The 12,539-nt window shown below is 43.4% G+C and overlaps 1 protein-coding gene across 2 annotated transcripts; it reads right to left on the reverse strand.

The window, feature by feature from the left end:
- Positions 1–218: 218 nt before the first annotated feature.
- On the reverse strand, positions 219–2,507 carry Mid1ip1 (MID1 interacting protein 1). Of its 2 annotated transcripts, none has more exons than XM_051141000.1 (2): positions 2,306–2,507; positions 219–2,023 (listed from the first exon to the last, which is right to left on the reverse strand). In XM_051141000.1, exon 2 carries the CDS (start codon positions 1,777–1,779, stop codon positions 1,228–1,230), a length of 552 nt encoding a protein of 183 aa, XP_050996957.1. In that variant the 5' UTR covers positions 1,780–2,023; positions 2,306–2,507; the 3' UTR covers positions 219–1,227. The 2 variants fall into 2 exon arrangements, with proteins under 2 accessions (XP_050996957.1, XP_050996956.1); XM_051140999.1 differs by having other exon boundaries at positions 219–2,026.
- Positions 2,508–12,539: the final 10,032 nt, after the last annotated feature.

The following is a 12,539-nucleotide window of genomic DNA, read 5'->3' on the forward strand; positions in this document are numbered from 1 at the left end:
GACTTCAAAATGCTTCAACTAAGCATTGCGATAAGCTAGTCAAATTGGTTGAAAGATACATTATATGTACTTTCACAAATACTTTGAATATTTATGAACATCTTGTTAGGGTATTTGATTCTATCTTGGAACTGAATTAGAACAGTAGCTTGTCAAAACTAAATAGTTGTAGAGAGGATTATCCACCAACTGGAACTATGAGAAAATAATATTTAACATCAGTGAAATAAAAAAAAATTATTTTTAATGATTTGGCCACTCATTGGTGGGTTAAAGAGCAACACACACGCTTATCCAGTTTAGTTAACACATCTGCTTTTTATTTTTTAGAATATAGTCTACATCTGGATTAAAAAAAGTTTTAAATAAACAAGACATAAAACAACAGTGGAACCCTTCATCATTCTGCATATGACACGACAGAATGTCAGTTGGTTCCACTTTAGATAAATCCACTTTCTCATAATAATGTCATTTTTGCTGACCGAGTGGCAAGCTTCATCCTAGCTGGCGTACCCGCCAGTTTACACACACGGGGTGGGGGAGGGGCGGTGTGAAAAGGATGGGGTGCCACAGGACTACTGTACAGTGTAACAGAAAATCATTAATAAAGTAGTACCGGTTACCAACAGTGCTGTTTGTGCGCTTATCACAATGGAATCGACGAAGTTTCAAAGCAGAGACATTTGAAATACTTAAGACAGGGTCACTGTTACAAAAAGAAATAGTGCAAACAGGAAAACTGACGCAATCCTAGCAACGCCAGGGCCTCCTCTTGCAGCTCAAAGCAGGGCAGGCAGGAGGCTGTGCCCCGCCTCCCAGAGCACCCAGCTTGAAGCTGCCCTCCCAAGTGTGGCAACCCCGTGCTGTGCCCTGGCATGGCCCTTTCTCAGGCCCTTCTCTTCCGGAAGAGGAAAAAGAGAAAACACAGAAAAGAAACCCCAAGAAAGGCACAGGCTGAATGAAGGACATTGGCCCAGTCTCCTTCCCACCAACAGAGAGTAGGCCCCCTCCAGAGGTCTTTGAACCCCCTTCTCTGGCGACTACTTTCCTTTGCTCTCGCGATGAGGCCCTCTTCTCGACACAATCCCCCCTCCCCCACGTACACAGCCCAGTTTTACAGTGTGCCCTTAGCGACCCACAACCAGGAAGAAAATAGCTTGGAGGAAAAGAGAGGGGTGGGAGAGCCGGCCCAAGAGGGTGCTGGGCAGTGGGGATAGCCCTGCCTCAGTGGCCCCAATTACTGAAGCCGATCTCCTGCTTGTATCTGTTGGTGAGGATGTTGGCTTTGCGGGTAAGTTTGGAGAGCACGGTGTGCAGCCCACGCAGGTGGTAGTGGAACTGCTGCTCCAGATCTTCCTCGCCGGCATCTGCGCTCTCCAAGTGACTCAGGCCCACAAGGATATCCTTGGACTTCCAGGTGCTCTCCTCGCTCCCGGCAGGCGGGGACGATGGCTGGTGCAGGACTCCCCACTCGATATCGTTGCGGATGGACTTGAGCAGCACGTAGTGGCTGTACATGTCCCGGGAGGGCGCGAAAAAGCTCCCATTAGCACTGCCCGGGCTGGGGGCAGGGGTCGTGCGCTCCTCCAGGCAGCTGCCACTGCCGCCTACCTCCACACCGACCTCGTTGTCTAGCTCCGGCTCGGACAGGGGCACGTCGCGCAGCAGACTGGGCACCATCACTGTCTGGTCCATGTTGTTCACCGCGCCAATGAAGCGATTCATGGCGTTAAAGAGCGAGTGCCTCTGGTTATAAGTGTCGCAGATTTGCATCATGGTGGCCGAGTGGGCTCCGAAACACGGTGAACGCTGATGCACCGAGATAGACCGCTGGCGATGCCCGCCTTCAAGCACTCTCAGACGCTGATGCCGGGAGCCTGCTTGTAGCTGGTGTGGCGGGATTCCCAGATCCTTCTCCGCCCTCTCTAACTGGTTTCTGTCGCAGCCCAGCCCTTCCTGATGCGCGGCTGCTCCCAGCTTTGACTCGCAATGACGGTGGGTGGTGGGGTCTATCCTTGACCTGCTTGGGAGACAGAGACACAAGAACTAATTACCCACCCAGTTAGGGTGCCCGGTACTCCTGTCCATGCGATGCTCCCACCCTGACCACTGCTGTCCAAAGACGGCGCCAGGGTGGCTCCCTGGGACCAGGCAGTATCACCTCCTCCAATGCTAACAGAGGACCTTTGAGAAAAAAGGGAAAAAGGAATTCCCCCAGCCTGGATTCTCCCGTTTCTCCCTTCTAAAACCTAAGCGAAAGCAACCATATTAGTCGGGGTAGCCAAAGGGCCGGGACACCCACCTCTTGCACTGCGAGATTCCCCTGGTTCTCAGTGTTTGCGTTGCAGACTGTGATTGCCCAAGGGCGCTGCTGCGGTCACTGATCGGACTGCGAGTGTTGAAGGCGGTGGCTGCTTCAGTCCCCTGCCCATCCCAGGTGCTCAATTTATAGTCCAGGAAAGGTGTCCCTGGCGCCCAGGACCACCCCTGATGTCTCCTCCTCCTCCCTCCTCCAGCAGCACAGATAAAAGGTCCCAGCCCTGACCGCGAGTAACACTCGCCCAGCCCTTTCCACCGCGGGGGCGGGGCACGCCGGGCGGCTCCGCCTCTCGCCTGATACCCGGGCTAAGGCTGGGCGACCCAGCAGGACAAGGCAGGGTAGGGGTGGGAGGATGGAGCAGCCGCGCCCCAGCACCAAGCCCTGAGCAAGCTGGCGGGGGAAGGGAGGGCGAGGCACTGAGCCCAAGGAGCCGCCGTCCAAACCAGAGGGCGGACTGGCGCGCGCGCGGGCTGGGCGGGTTTGGCGCGCACTCGCTGGGTGGGATGACCGGAATGCTTGTGGGTCCGCGTTGCAAAAGAACCCCTCAATCCCGAACCTAGAGAAGCTGCAGCCCGGAAATTTAGCTTCGGATGTATTATTAGAAGTCGGGTAATAGGGACTCACAGCTGGCCTGACTCCATACTGAGACTTATGTAAGAGTAGCAGGACATGCCGGATGCACGTGGACACCGAGTGCTCCCTCCACCATCCTGGTCGTGGTCAGCGGCTGGGGGATCCCAGTGCTGATGCTTTTGCTTCCCTCTTGGTAGAGTCTTCCCCACTGTTTCTTATGACTGCTGCCAGGTATGAATAGCACCCTTGTCATCTGATCTACAGATGTTCCCCCCCCCACACACACACCCAAGAGATCAGGGTGCGAACTTGAACCTTGTGGCCTTTTGGTTATCAAAAAGACTAGGAAAAGGTGCCAGAGGTTAGGCCAGGTGTTGGGTGTATCTCATCATTTAAGAGGAAAAAAAATGGGAGTATGTCCAATAAATTTCTGGTGTGTGTGTCAAGTGCTCCTTTCAAAAGCTAGTTCTTAAGCAAGGGTTACTTAAGAAGGCCTGAGCTGTGTGGCACATCCGTGGATGTAACTTTCAAATGTTTTACACTTTAAACTTCACTTGAGGGTTTCCAGCCTTCAGCCTATGCTCGTTTTCTATCTCACTTCCTTTGCCACATTCCGCATCCTCCCTTAACGTTCCTACAGATAATTATGACTCAGGCTTCTAAGTTTAGGTTTCTTTCCACCCAAGTCTCTGAGGGAGGTTTTAGAACACCATTGCCCTGCGGTACAAAAGTGACCCCCAACCCCTCAAACAAAGAGGGGTGTGTTTCTCTTTCTTGAAGGACCTACTGTCTCTCAAAACCCATGTTTCTTCCTAATTTTGAAGAACGGCTGACTTTGTGTAACAAGGCTTGATAAACAGACACGGAAAAATCATTGGTGACCCTAGAACCCGGTCTGGGGACTCTCCGTGTGGTGCACTAGTTCTAGATCATGCTTTCTTTGGTGTGTGTGTGTGTGTGTGTGTGTGTGTGTGTGTGTGTGTGTGTGTGTGTGTGTTTCTGGAGACAAGGTCCCTTCCAGCCAGATTGATTTTGGAACTAGTGCTAGAGCTGAATTTTTCATCCTTCTGCGTCAGTATCCCATGTTCTTTTAAAAGTGAAATAATGCTATCTGCCCACCAGAGAGGTAAGCAGCTCTGTGGAAAGACCGACCGACTGGAGGGGGAAAGATGCATTATGTAAACCCGAAATAGTAAAATCAACTTTTCCACCCTCCCTTTTGTCAACAAAATGGAGCGTCTGTCTCCCATGTGAGGAATTTTTCCCATGTTTTCTTAGCAATAAAAAGAAACTACTTGGATCATGGCAACGGCTTTTGTCAGGGTTCAATGAGATAATGAAGGTAAAACTCTCATTGTGTGCATTATAAAGTACAAAGATTACTTGTACTTGCTATAGGGTTTCTTCATAATCTAGAGGTATTTTATATGAAGAGTCTTAACCCTTAAGAAAATAGGGAACTGGGCTAAGATGAACCAGAGAGGGCCCCCACCCCCACCACATAGGCACAGGAGAGTATAAAACAGTCCAGGCTTAACCCTTTATGCCAAATGAGATCCAAGGAGAAGAGCTTTGGAAAGACAAATTGCCTGGTTTCCATCAGTTGACTTTCTTTTCCCTCATAACTTACAATGTATTTTGGCCCCATCTCAGACCCAGACCCTCTGGATAGTTCAAGTATACACCTTGATGAAAAGGAGTTATTAAATGCTGGAATCCTGCCTCCTTTTCTCTGCTACTTAGTACCAACAACGTGATTAACATCTCATAGAAAACGCAAATCCAAACTGCCTAGCAGTTTCTCTTTAAAAAAAGAAAAAAAGAAAAGAAAAGAAGAAGAAAAGAAGAAGCCCAGCCTGGGCGAAAGCCCCTAGCCCCTTCCCTTTGCCTTCCATCCTTCCTCTGGATCAACTTCCTTCCATCTGGCTCCTCCAGTGTCTTGACTCTCAGTTGCTGTTCTTACATATTTCTTAAACTCTGCCAGATGATGGCTCATGCACCTGCTGGCAAAACTTCCCAAACCGGGCCTCCCAGCTCCCCCTGCCCACACAATAACTCACACCCACCGGGTAACTCCAGAACGAAAAGGTCCTCAGGCCGGAGCTTCGGGCCCTTGGAATCACCCCACCGCCACCCCTCCTGCCCCAGCCAATCAGGAAGCTTCCGAGAGATTTATGCAAATGAACCTTTGGCCCTAGCCACTCAGAAGCCACAGACCCCTCCCCCCAAGTGTCCTCTTTCACCCGGGCTCCGAAGAGCTGATGGCAGGCGTCCCTGGCAACTGGCCTGCAGCCAGTTTTCCCCTAATGCAAGGTTGTAAAAAAATAAAAAACGATTCCCGGGGGTCACATGGGTACTAAACGGGTTGGGCCAGGCCCAGTAAAAAGTAGGCAGCTTCACTAGTTGCTCCAGGCACCTTCCCTATCTCGATCTGTAACTGACTAAAAGCTCCCAGCTGTCCAGGACTCATTTTGCCTAAAGAGAACCATACTAATCATCAGTTGGGTAAATGGCTTTTGAGTGCCGGCTTAAGGCAAGGTCCCCTGGTCTCTATTTTTCTAACCAGTGTGCTAGATTCCTGTTAGAAGCGTGGCCTGAGACTCTGCACCTGCTTTACTTTTTCCAAAGCTCTAACTCAGGAGCTCTTAAATGCTGAATGTTAGAATTTCTTCCTGACTTTAATCAGTAACCAGGAAATGATGCTTGGCTGGCTCATCATCCCCCTGGAACCCTCCCCCGCCCCAGACAATTCACAAATTACCCTTCCTGTTGCGCCTCCTTGATGGCTTAGGGAAGCCGGCATTTAAAACGTGAACAGAAATTGCTAAGCAAAGTAGTGACCAAAAGTAAACAGGGTGGAAGGAGGAGGACTGGAGAAATAAAAGGTCTGGCTCAGGGCCGAACAGAAAGTGGTATTTTCAGGCTAGAAACCAACCCAAGACAAGACAATGGAGAGCCTTGATCACATTGATATGGAACTCAGAAGCCATAGCTTCATGAAAACTGTCCTGGAAATACAATTGCACTCTCCTTTGAAAGGCCATGTAGTCCAACCATCTGTCTCTACTGAAATGGGTCACAATATCTCCACCAAGTGGTCACCCTGGCCTATGTCGTTGTGCTCCTCATCCTCTAGCGTCAGGCCAATGGTTTGGGAACTCTTCAGAAAGCCACGAGACACGTGGTGGCTGTTTGGTTCTAGCAGTTGTCTTCCTCGAGACAGTTACCTTTGGTTCTTGTAGCAATTGATGTCTTTGGGTGAGTTGCTCACTCATTCTGGTCACTTTCTTTGGAAGTTGTTTGGGTTTGTCTGTAAGTTTTGTATCTGGGCCTCATTCCAAGTACCACCTTACCTGGAACAAAAGGAACCTATTTTATTGTGAAGAACAACTTTTCTAGACGGAATTCTCCATTGCTAGAGCCAATGCTCTTTTACTACCTAACAAATACAGACTTCTTACAATGCTGTCCAGCATTTAATGGCCTGGTCTTAATGTTTGCACTGGTATGTTGTTACATATACAACAAAATTTGTGTATTCTATCCCTGAGCAGTAAAGACCTTTGTGGACCAAAACATAAAACTTTCTGTTACTATTACCTAAGTAGAGCTTGGATCATTGCTCCAGCCTGTTTTAGTAGTTTAGATGTGGATTTTATGCTCTAACACACTTGAATATTACCCACATGTCTGATAACTGTTCAGTGTAGTCATCCAAGCTACTGGTAATGGGTGCCTATGAGCACTGCACAAAGGGCAAAGTGCCATTATACATCTGGAGATATCATATTAATTGTACCACCATCCAGTAGACAGAATAGTATGAGAGACCTTGCTAAGTGTTTTACTGAGCTCTCAAGTTAATGGCCAGTTTCCTTCTTATAGAGTTAGAAAGTATCTTTGTACCATTACAAATGAACCACTGTCACAGGATATTAACTAGAAATAGGGTCTGGAGAGATGGCTCAGTGCTTAAGATCATTTGCTACTCTTCCATAGGATCCATGTTCTGAACCTAGCACCCACATCAGGTAACTTACAACTACCTGTAACTCCAGTTCAAGAGTGTTCTAATACACTCTTCTGGCCTCTGTGGACACACACACACACACACACACACACACACACACACACACACACACACACACAAATAAACCAGAAATAGTGTCATGATAGAAATTCTGAGTTCAGGGAAAGCTGACAATTTTTAACAGTAACTTTTGTTTCAGTCTCAGTAATTCTACTTATTTGAGGATTCTACATAGAAAAAGATGCATTCAATTTGAGTATAACCAGCAAAAAGAGCAAAACCCATTATAAGTTTTTTAATGCCATATAGGAACTTTTATATACACACAAACACATGTATGTAGCAACAATTCATGTAAAAAAAGCCAATGAATTTTAAAGAGAGCAAAGATATGGGAGGGCTTTCATAGAGGAAGGGAAGAGGGAAATGATGAAATTATAAATCTCAAAAAATTAAAACAATAAAAATTAAAACAATAAAATAAAATAAATTATTGGGTTTCTTCAAATGCCAAGATCTACTTTTAAAAAAAAATGAGAATGTTCCTTTTTCATTTTGATGGGTGACATTTTCGTTAACAAATTCTGAAATCAAATTCAAAGCTTGAAAATCTGGAACATAAACTTAACATAGGAAGTAAAGATACAATTATCCATGTGATATGTTCAAGCTCTGACATATATTTATTTGCATTTTGTTGAGAGTGTATAAATATAAATATATATATATATATATTACCCAGTGGACACATTCAAATGTTCCAACAGTAAGGATCTTATAAATAATTTATTTTTCTGACTCAAATAATGAAAGAAACTAAACCCAGATGCTGTAGTCTAGAGAATTCACCTTCATTTTATTAGACTGTCCAGATAGAATGTGTAGGCTAATCTCATAATCATGAGTAAGAGGTCAAAGTAGGATGCAAAATTAATAGGCTAAAATTGACAGCCAGTAAGTCTGGACAAAAGCATGACCCACAGAACAAATAACTATAGAAGAATTTGGTAAGAGTAGCAAAATAATAAATCCTCAGGAAGATTTATAAAATGAAAGTGCCATGTTAAAGAAGCAGACATTGAATCAAAACATTACTACAAAGCTAATAAACTAAGTGGAAGCAACAAAGAGCAAAACAGGCATGCCAAACCATTAGTTATGATAGAGTACAGGCAACTCTAAGAGACACAGGAGTTCATGGAAATGCATGAACAAATAAACAAAAAGAGTTAAGAAAAATACTATGGAAGACAAAGATCATAATTTAAGAATAATGGATGTTTCTGGACAAGAGGCTCAGGGAATGTGGTAGAATATACAAATGGGCGGGGGAGGGGAGATGGTTCAGCAGTGAAGAGTATGTACTATTCTTGCAGAGTCCCAGCACTTCCATCAAGGGGCTCACAATTAACTGTAACACTAGCTTCAGGGGTTCCAATGCCCTTTTCTGGGCTCTGCAAGTACCTGAATTCACAATCACACACACACACACACACACACACACACAGAGAGAGAGAGAGAGAGAGAGAGAGAGAGAGAGAGAGAGAGAGAGAGAGAGAGAGAGAGAGAGAGAGAGAGAGAGAGAGAGAGAGAGAATGAAAATCTTACAAGAAAAAAAATAAGGAAAGGAACAGAAAGATAGCCTTGAAAAAAGTTGCTCATTTACATGTTTAATAGACATGCTGAGTATTCGTTAAATTTATTCAGAAAAGAGGAAATACAAGCTCATTGCCTTTTTCAAATTCAAGGAAAAATTAATATTCAGACAAGAAAAGAAGTCAACAGAACTGTGGTAGGGTAGGGAGACTCATTCTGTGGATAAGACACACAAATGGAGCAATAAGAAAGACTGTAATTCAAGACTATCGAAGTACAAATCGACAGTTCAGCATTCTCAGACATGAACCGAGGACTCTTCTTGAAAACCTTAGTGATAAATTTCTGCCAGCGCACCAACAGCAACAGCTGAATCAAAATAGGAACAGAGAAGCTCTCAAGAAAAGGATCATGGTAATTGAAACCAATTAGTATGAGAATAACCAGTGTGGGCACTAAGGTTGCAGATCAAAAAGTAAATATTTTGCTGGGTGCTGGTGGCGCATGCCTTTAATCCCAGCACTCACTCGAGAGTCAGAGGCAGGCAGATCTCTGTGAGTTCGAGGCCAACCTGGTCTACAAAGCAAGTCCAAGACAGCGAGGGTTACACAGAGAAACTCCATCTTTAAAAAAAAAGAGTAAATATTTTAAACCCTAAGTAAACCAAGTAATAAGAGCAACAGAATTCAAAGATAGAGGGATAGCAGCAGAGTTCATCAAATTTTACTGTTGTCAGTGATGTCTAAAATCAAATTGAGCCAGTTTAAAAAGGAAGATATTAAGAGCTCACTATTTTCCAGATGTTTTTCTTGGCTTAGAAGGACCTTTAGGGATTGATGTTTTCTATAGCAAAGAGTCTCTTTTCTTGAGTTCATGATTTCTTTCAGTACTATTTCACTTACTACCAAAAAAAAAATCAACTCAGTTAATTTTTGACATTAAAAAAAAAAAGTAGTATGTATGAACCAGGTTTTGGTGATACATCCCTTTAACCTCAGAACTCAAGAGGCAGAGGCAGGTGGATCTCTGTGAATTCAAGGTCATCTTTGTCCACAAGGTCAGCTTAGGCCACTCAGTTACATGGCGAGACCGTGTCTCAAAACAACACAAACAACAACAAAAATGTAATGTTCCATTTCTTCAGCAGGATGTAGATGCTTGTCAAATGGGTGTGTTTCAGTCTGTGAAAATATGTCAGGCTGACACATTTGATGGAATGGTTCTTTTGGATATATGTTATGCTTGATTAATTTTTTTCTGTGCATGATTCTCGATGGGAGTTGGGGAAAGCAGGGCAAAGGGAAGAGTCAACTGAACTCACTGCTGTAATTTGGAATTCCATGCTCTCAGTATTTGGAGGGTAAAACTGACCTGAACTAAAATGAAAGTAGAAAAATAGTAAGCTCTCTGACCTGTGGAACCATAGTATGGACCATCCTTCTTTCTTTGAAGGTGGATGGGTTTCAAGACAGGGTTTCACTGTGCAGCTCTAGCTGTCCTGGACTCTCTTTGTAACCTGGCTGGCCACAAACTCACAGAGATGCACCTGCTTCTGCCCATTGAGTGCTGGGATTCAAGCCATGGGGGCACTGTGGCTGACTAAGCCATGCTTTTTATGTTCTGCTCCTGTCAACTACAATATGGAAAGTCTGGCAAGGCATGTAGTTCAGTGGTAGCGCCCTTAACTGGTATGTGTGAAACTCTAGGTTCCATCCTATCATAGAGAGGAAAATTATGATTCTTATTGGCTTTTACACCTTAGTGTTAGAGAGATGACATTCTTGGAGGTGATACTAATAAATCTAGTTAAATGAATGTTTTTCTACAACCCCCTAAATGTTATTTCTAAGTATTCATTTGTATATCACATTTATGTATGGCTGTTCACCTTTGTCATTCTGATTGCTTGCTTATGATTGGAAATACCTAAAAATATCTGATATTGGTTATCCTTTCTGTGAAGTCTCTCCTTTTAACACACACACACACACACACACACACACACACACACACACACACACACACACATACAGAGTACATTCCTGGAGTTGTGACTTTCCCTATGTCTTCATCTATCCCCTAAATCCGATCAGAGGCCTATGCTATCTATGTAAGCTTTTAGCTAGGTTGCAATGTGCACAGTATCTTAGCCCACTTAGTTTACAAAGATTGCATTTTGTGTTAGCATTACTCTTGGGCAGACCAAAATCTAACTGAAACACATGATCAGTTTCTTTGTCCCCTAAATGATTCCACAATTAGTAGAAATTTGAAAATAAATTTATGAGTATGCCATTAATGGGTACTTTGATTTTACTCTAATTATAATTTTGTTCTTGGAAAAAATATTAAGCAAGAAAACACACTTTCCAATTTTTAAAACTCTGAGTGCCTTGTGTAATTTCATTTGGTGCAAAGTGAGTGATTATCTTGGCCAGGATTATAAAAACATTCATGTGTAGCATAATTTGTTCAGCAGTATTTGTTGTAAATATTTATCTGGTACTACACATTGTCCATAGAAATGATCCCTTGGTTTCCTCTGGACAGATTCAAATATCTTTTCAATTCTGAGTTACACGAGTTGCAAATATAAGTGGGATTGCTGGAGTGATTTATGTAGTCATTGGATCTTGGTTTTCAGAAAGAGCAACCTTGATTTGCTTAGCAAAAATCTGTTAAGTAAGATGGGGAAAAACAGAATACTGTGGCCAGATAGTAAAGCACATCACTCCCATTTAGTCTCTTCCTTTACCAGAAGGAGACGATCTGAATCACAGCATTTAGGATGCAGAATCCAGAATATTTCAAATTGAAGATTTTTGGGACTCTGTAATATGTTTTAAATTGAGAAATCCTAAACCAAGGTTTAGTGTTTGTTCATTCTATTCTCAGGTTTTTTTTTTTTTTTCATTTAATTTCAGGCAACACATTCTGTTTCATTATATCCAAGTTGAAGCAAATTTGCTGCCATTCTAACAGCCAGGTCAGCTGCTTTTATAATGTTGTTCTTGACCTACTGCTGGGACCATAACTTTCATACATTCAACCAATTGCTTCAAGTGTTTCACATTTCTTTGTACCATTTATGCAATGCCTTCCTGGCTAGAAATGAGAGTATTTGAGTTATTACTACCTAATGCCATGTTTAGTCAAAATTCTCTCATTTTTGCTTGTCTGTTTAAGTATAAGGCAATTATTTGACTACCTTCTAAAACCCAGCTCCAAGATCTTCTAGACAGTAAATAGTCAATCCCCCCTTCTCTCTCCTATTCTCCATTTCTCCCTTTCTAGGCCTTCTCCCCTTTCTTCTCTTTTTTATACACAGTAAAAGATCAATTCTTCATTCTCTTTTTAAAAATATGTATATATATGTGTGTGTGTATATATATGCATATATACATATATATGAATGCTCTATTTGCATGCATTTCTGCATGACAGAAGAGGGCATCAGATTATTATAGATAATAATGTCTGAGCCACCATGTGGGTGCTGGGAGTTGAACTCAGGGCCTCTGGAAGTGCAGCTGGTTCTCTTAACCACTAAGCAATCTCTCCAGGCCCAGTTCTGCATTCGTATAAAGACCATTGTCGCATTTATTTTGCTTATACATTTATTGGTTTCATACTCATTTTGATAATGTTTTATTATGACATACCCACAAAAAGCACCATAGAAACATCTGAGTAATTTTGTGTATCAAATTTAAATAGAAATCCATTTCTCTAATGAACTTTCTATTTATTCAAGAGGGTGGAGTAGTACACCCAATGCAATGAAAAGAGCAAAAAGGCTGAAGTCATAATTGTTTGTCTTCCATCCCATCAAGCCCTCTGTGAATTACTGTCATTTTGTTGTTGTTGTTTGGCTTGTGTGCTCAGAAGCCCTATGTACCCTTTGTAAGCCTCAATTCCTTCACCCTACCTTACACGGTTAATGAAAGGGTTAAAGGTGGGTGTGGTGGTTTGAATACTATCATCCCTCCCATAGGCTCAAGTATTTGAATGTTTTGT

The sequence above is a fragment of the Acomys russatus genome, chromosome X, assembly GCF_903995435.1.
Source record: "Acomys russatus chromosome X, mAcoRus1.1, whole genome shotgun sequence".
Lineage (NCBI taxonomy): Eukaryota > Metazoa > Chordata > Mammalia > Rodentia > Muridae > Acomys > Acomys russatus.

Excerpts from the sequence above, each read along its gene's own strand:
- Mid1ip1 (XM_051141000.1), bottom strand. The coding sequence starts at position 1,779 with ATGATGCAAATCTGCGACACTTATAACCAGAGGCACTCGCTCTTTAAC.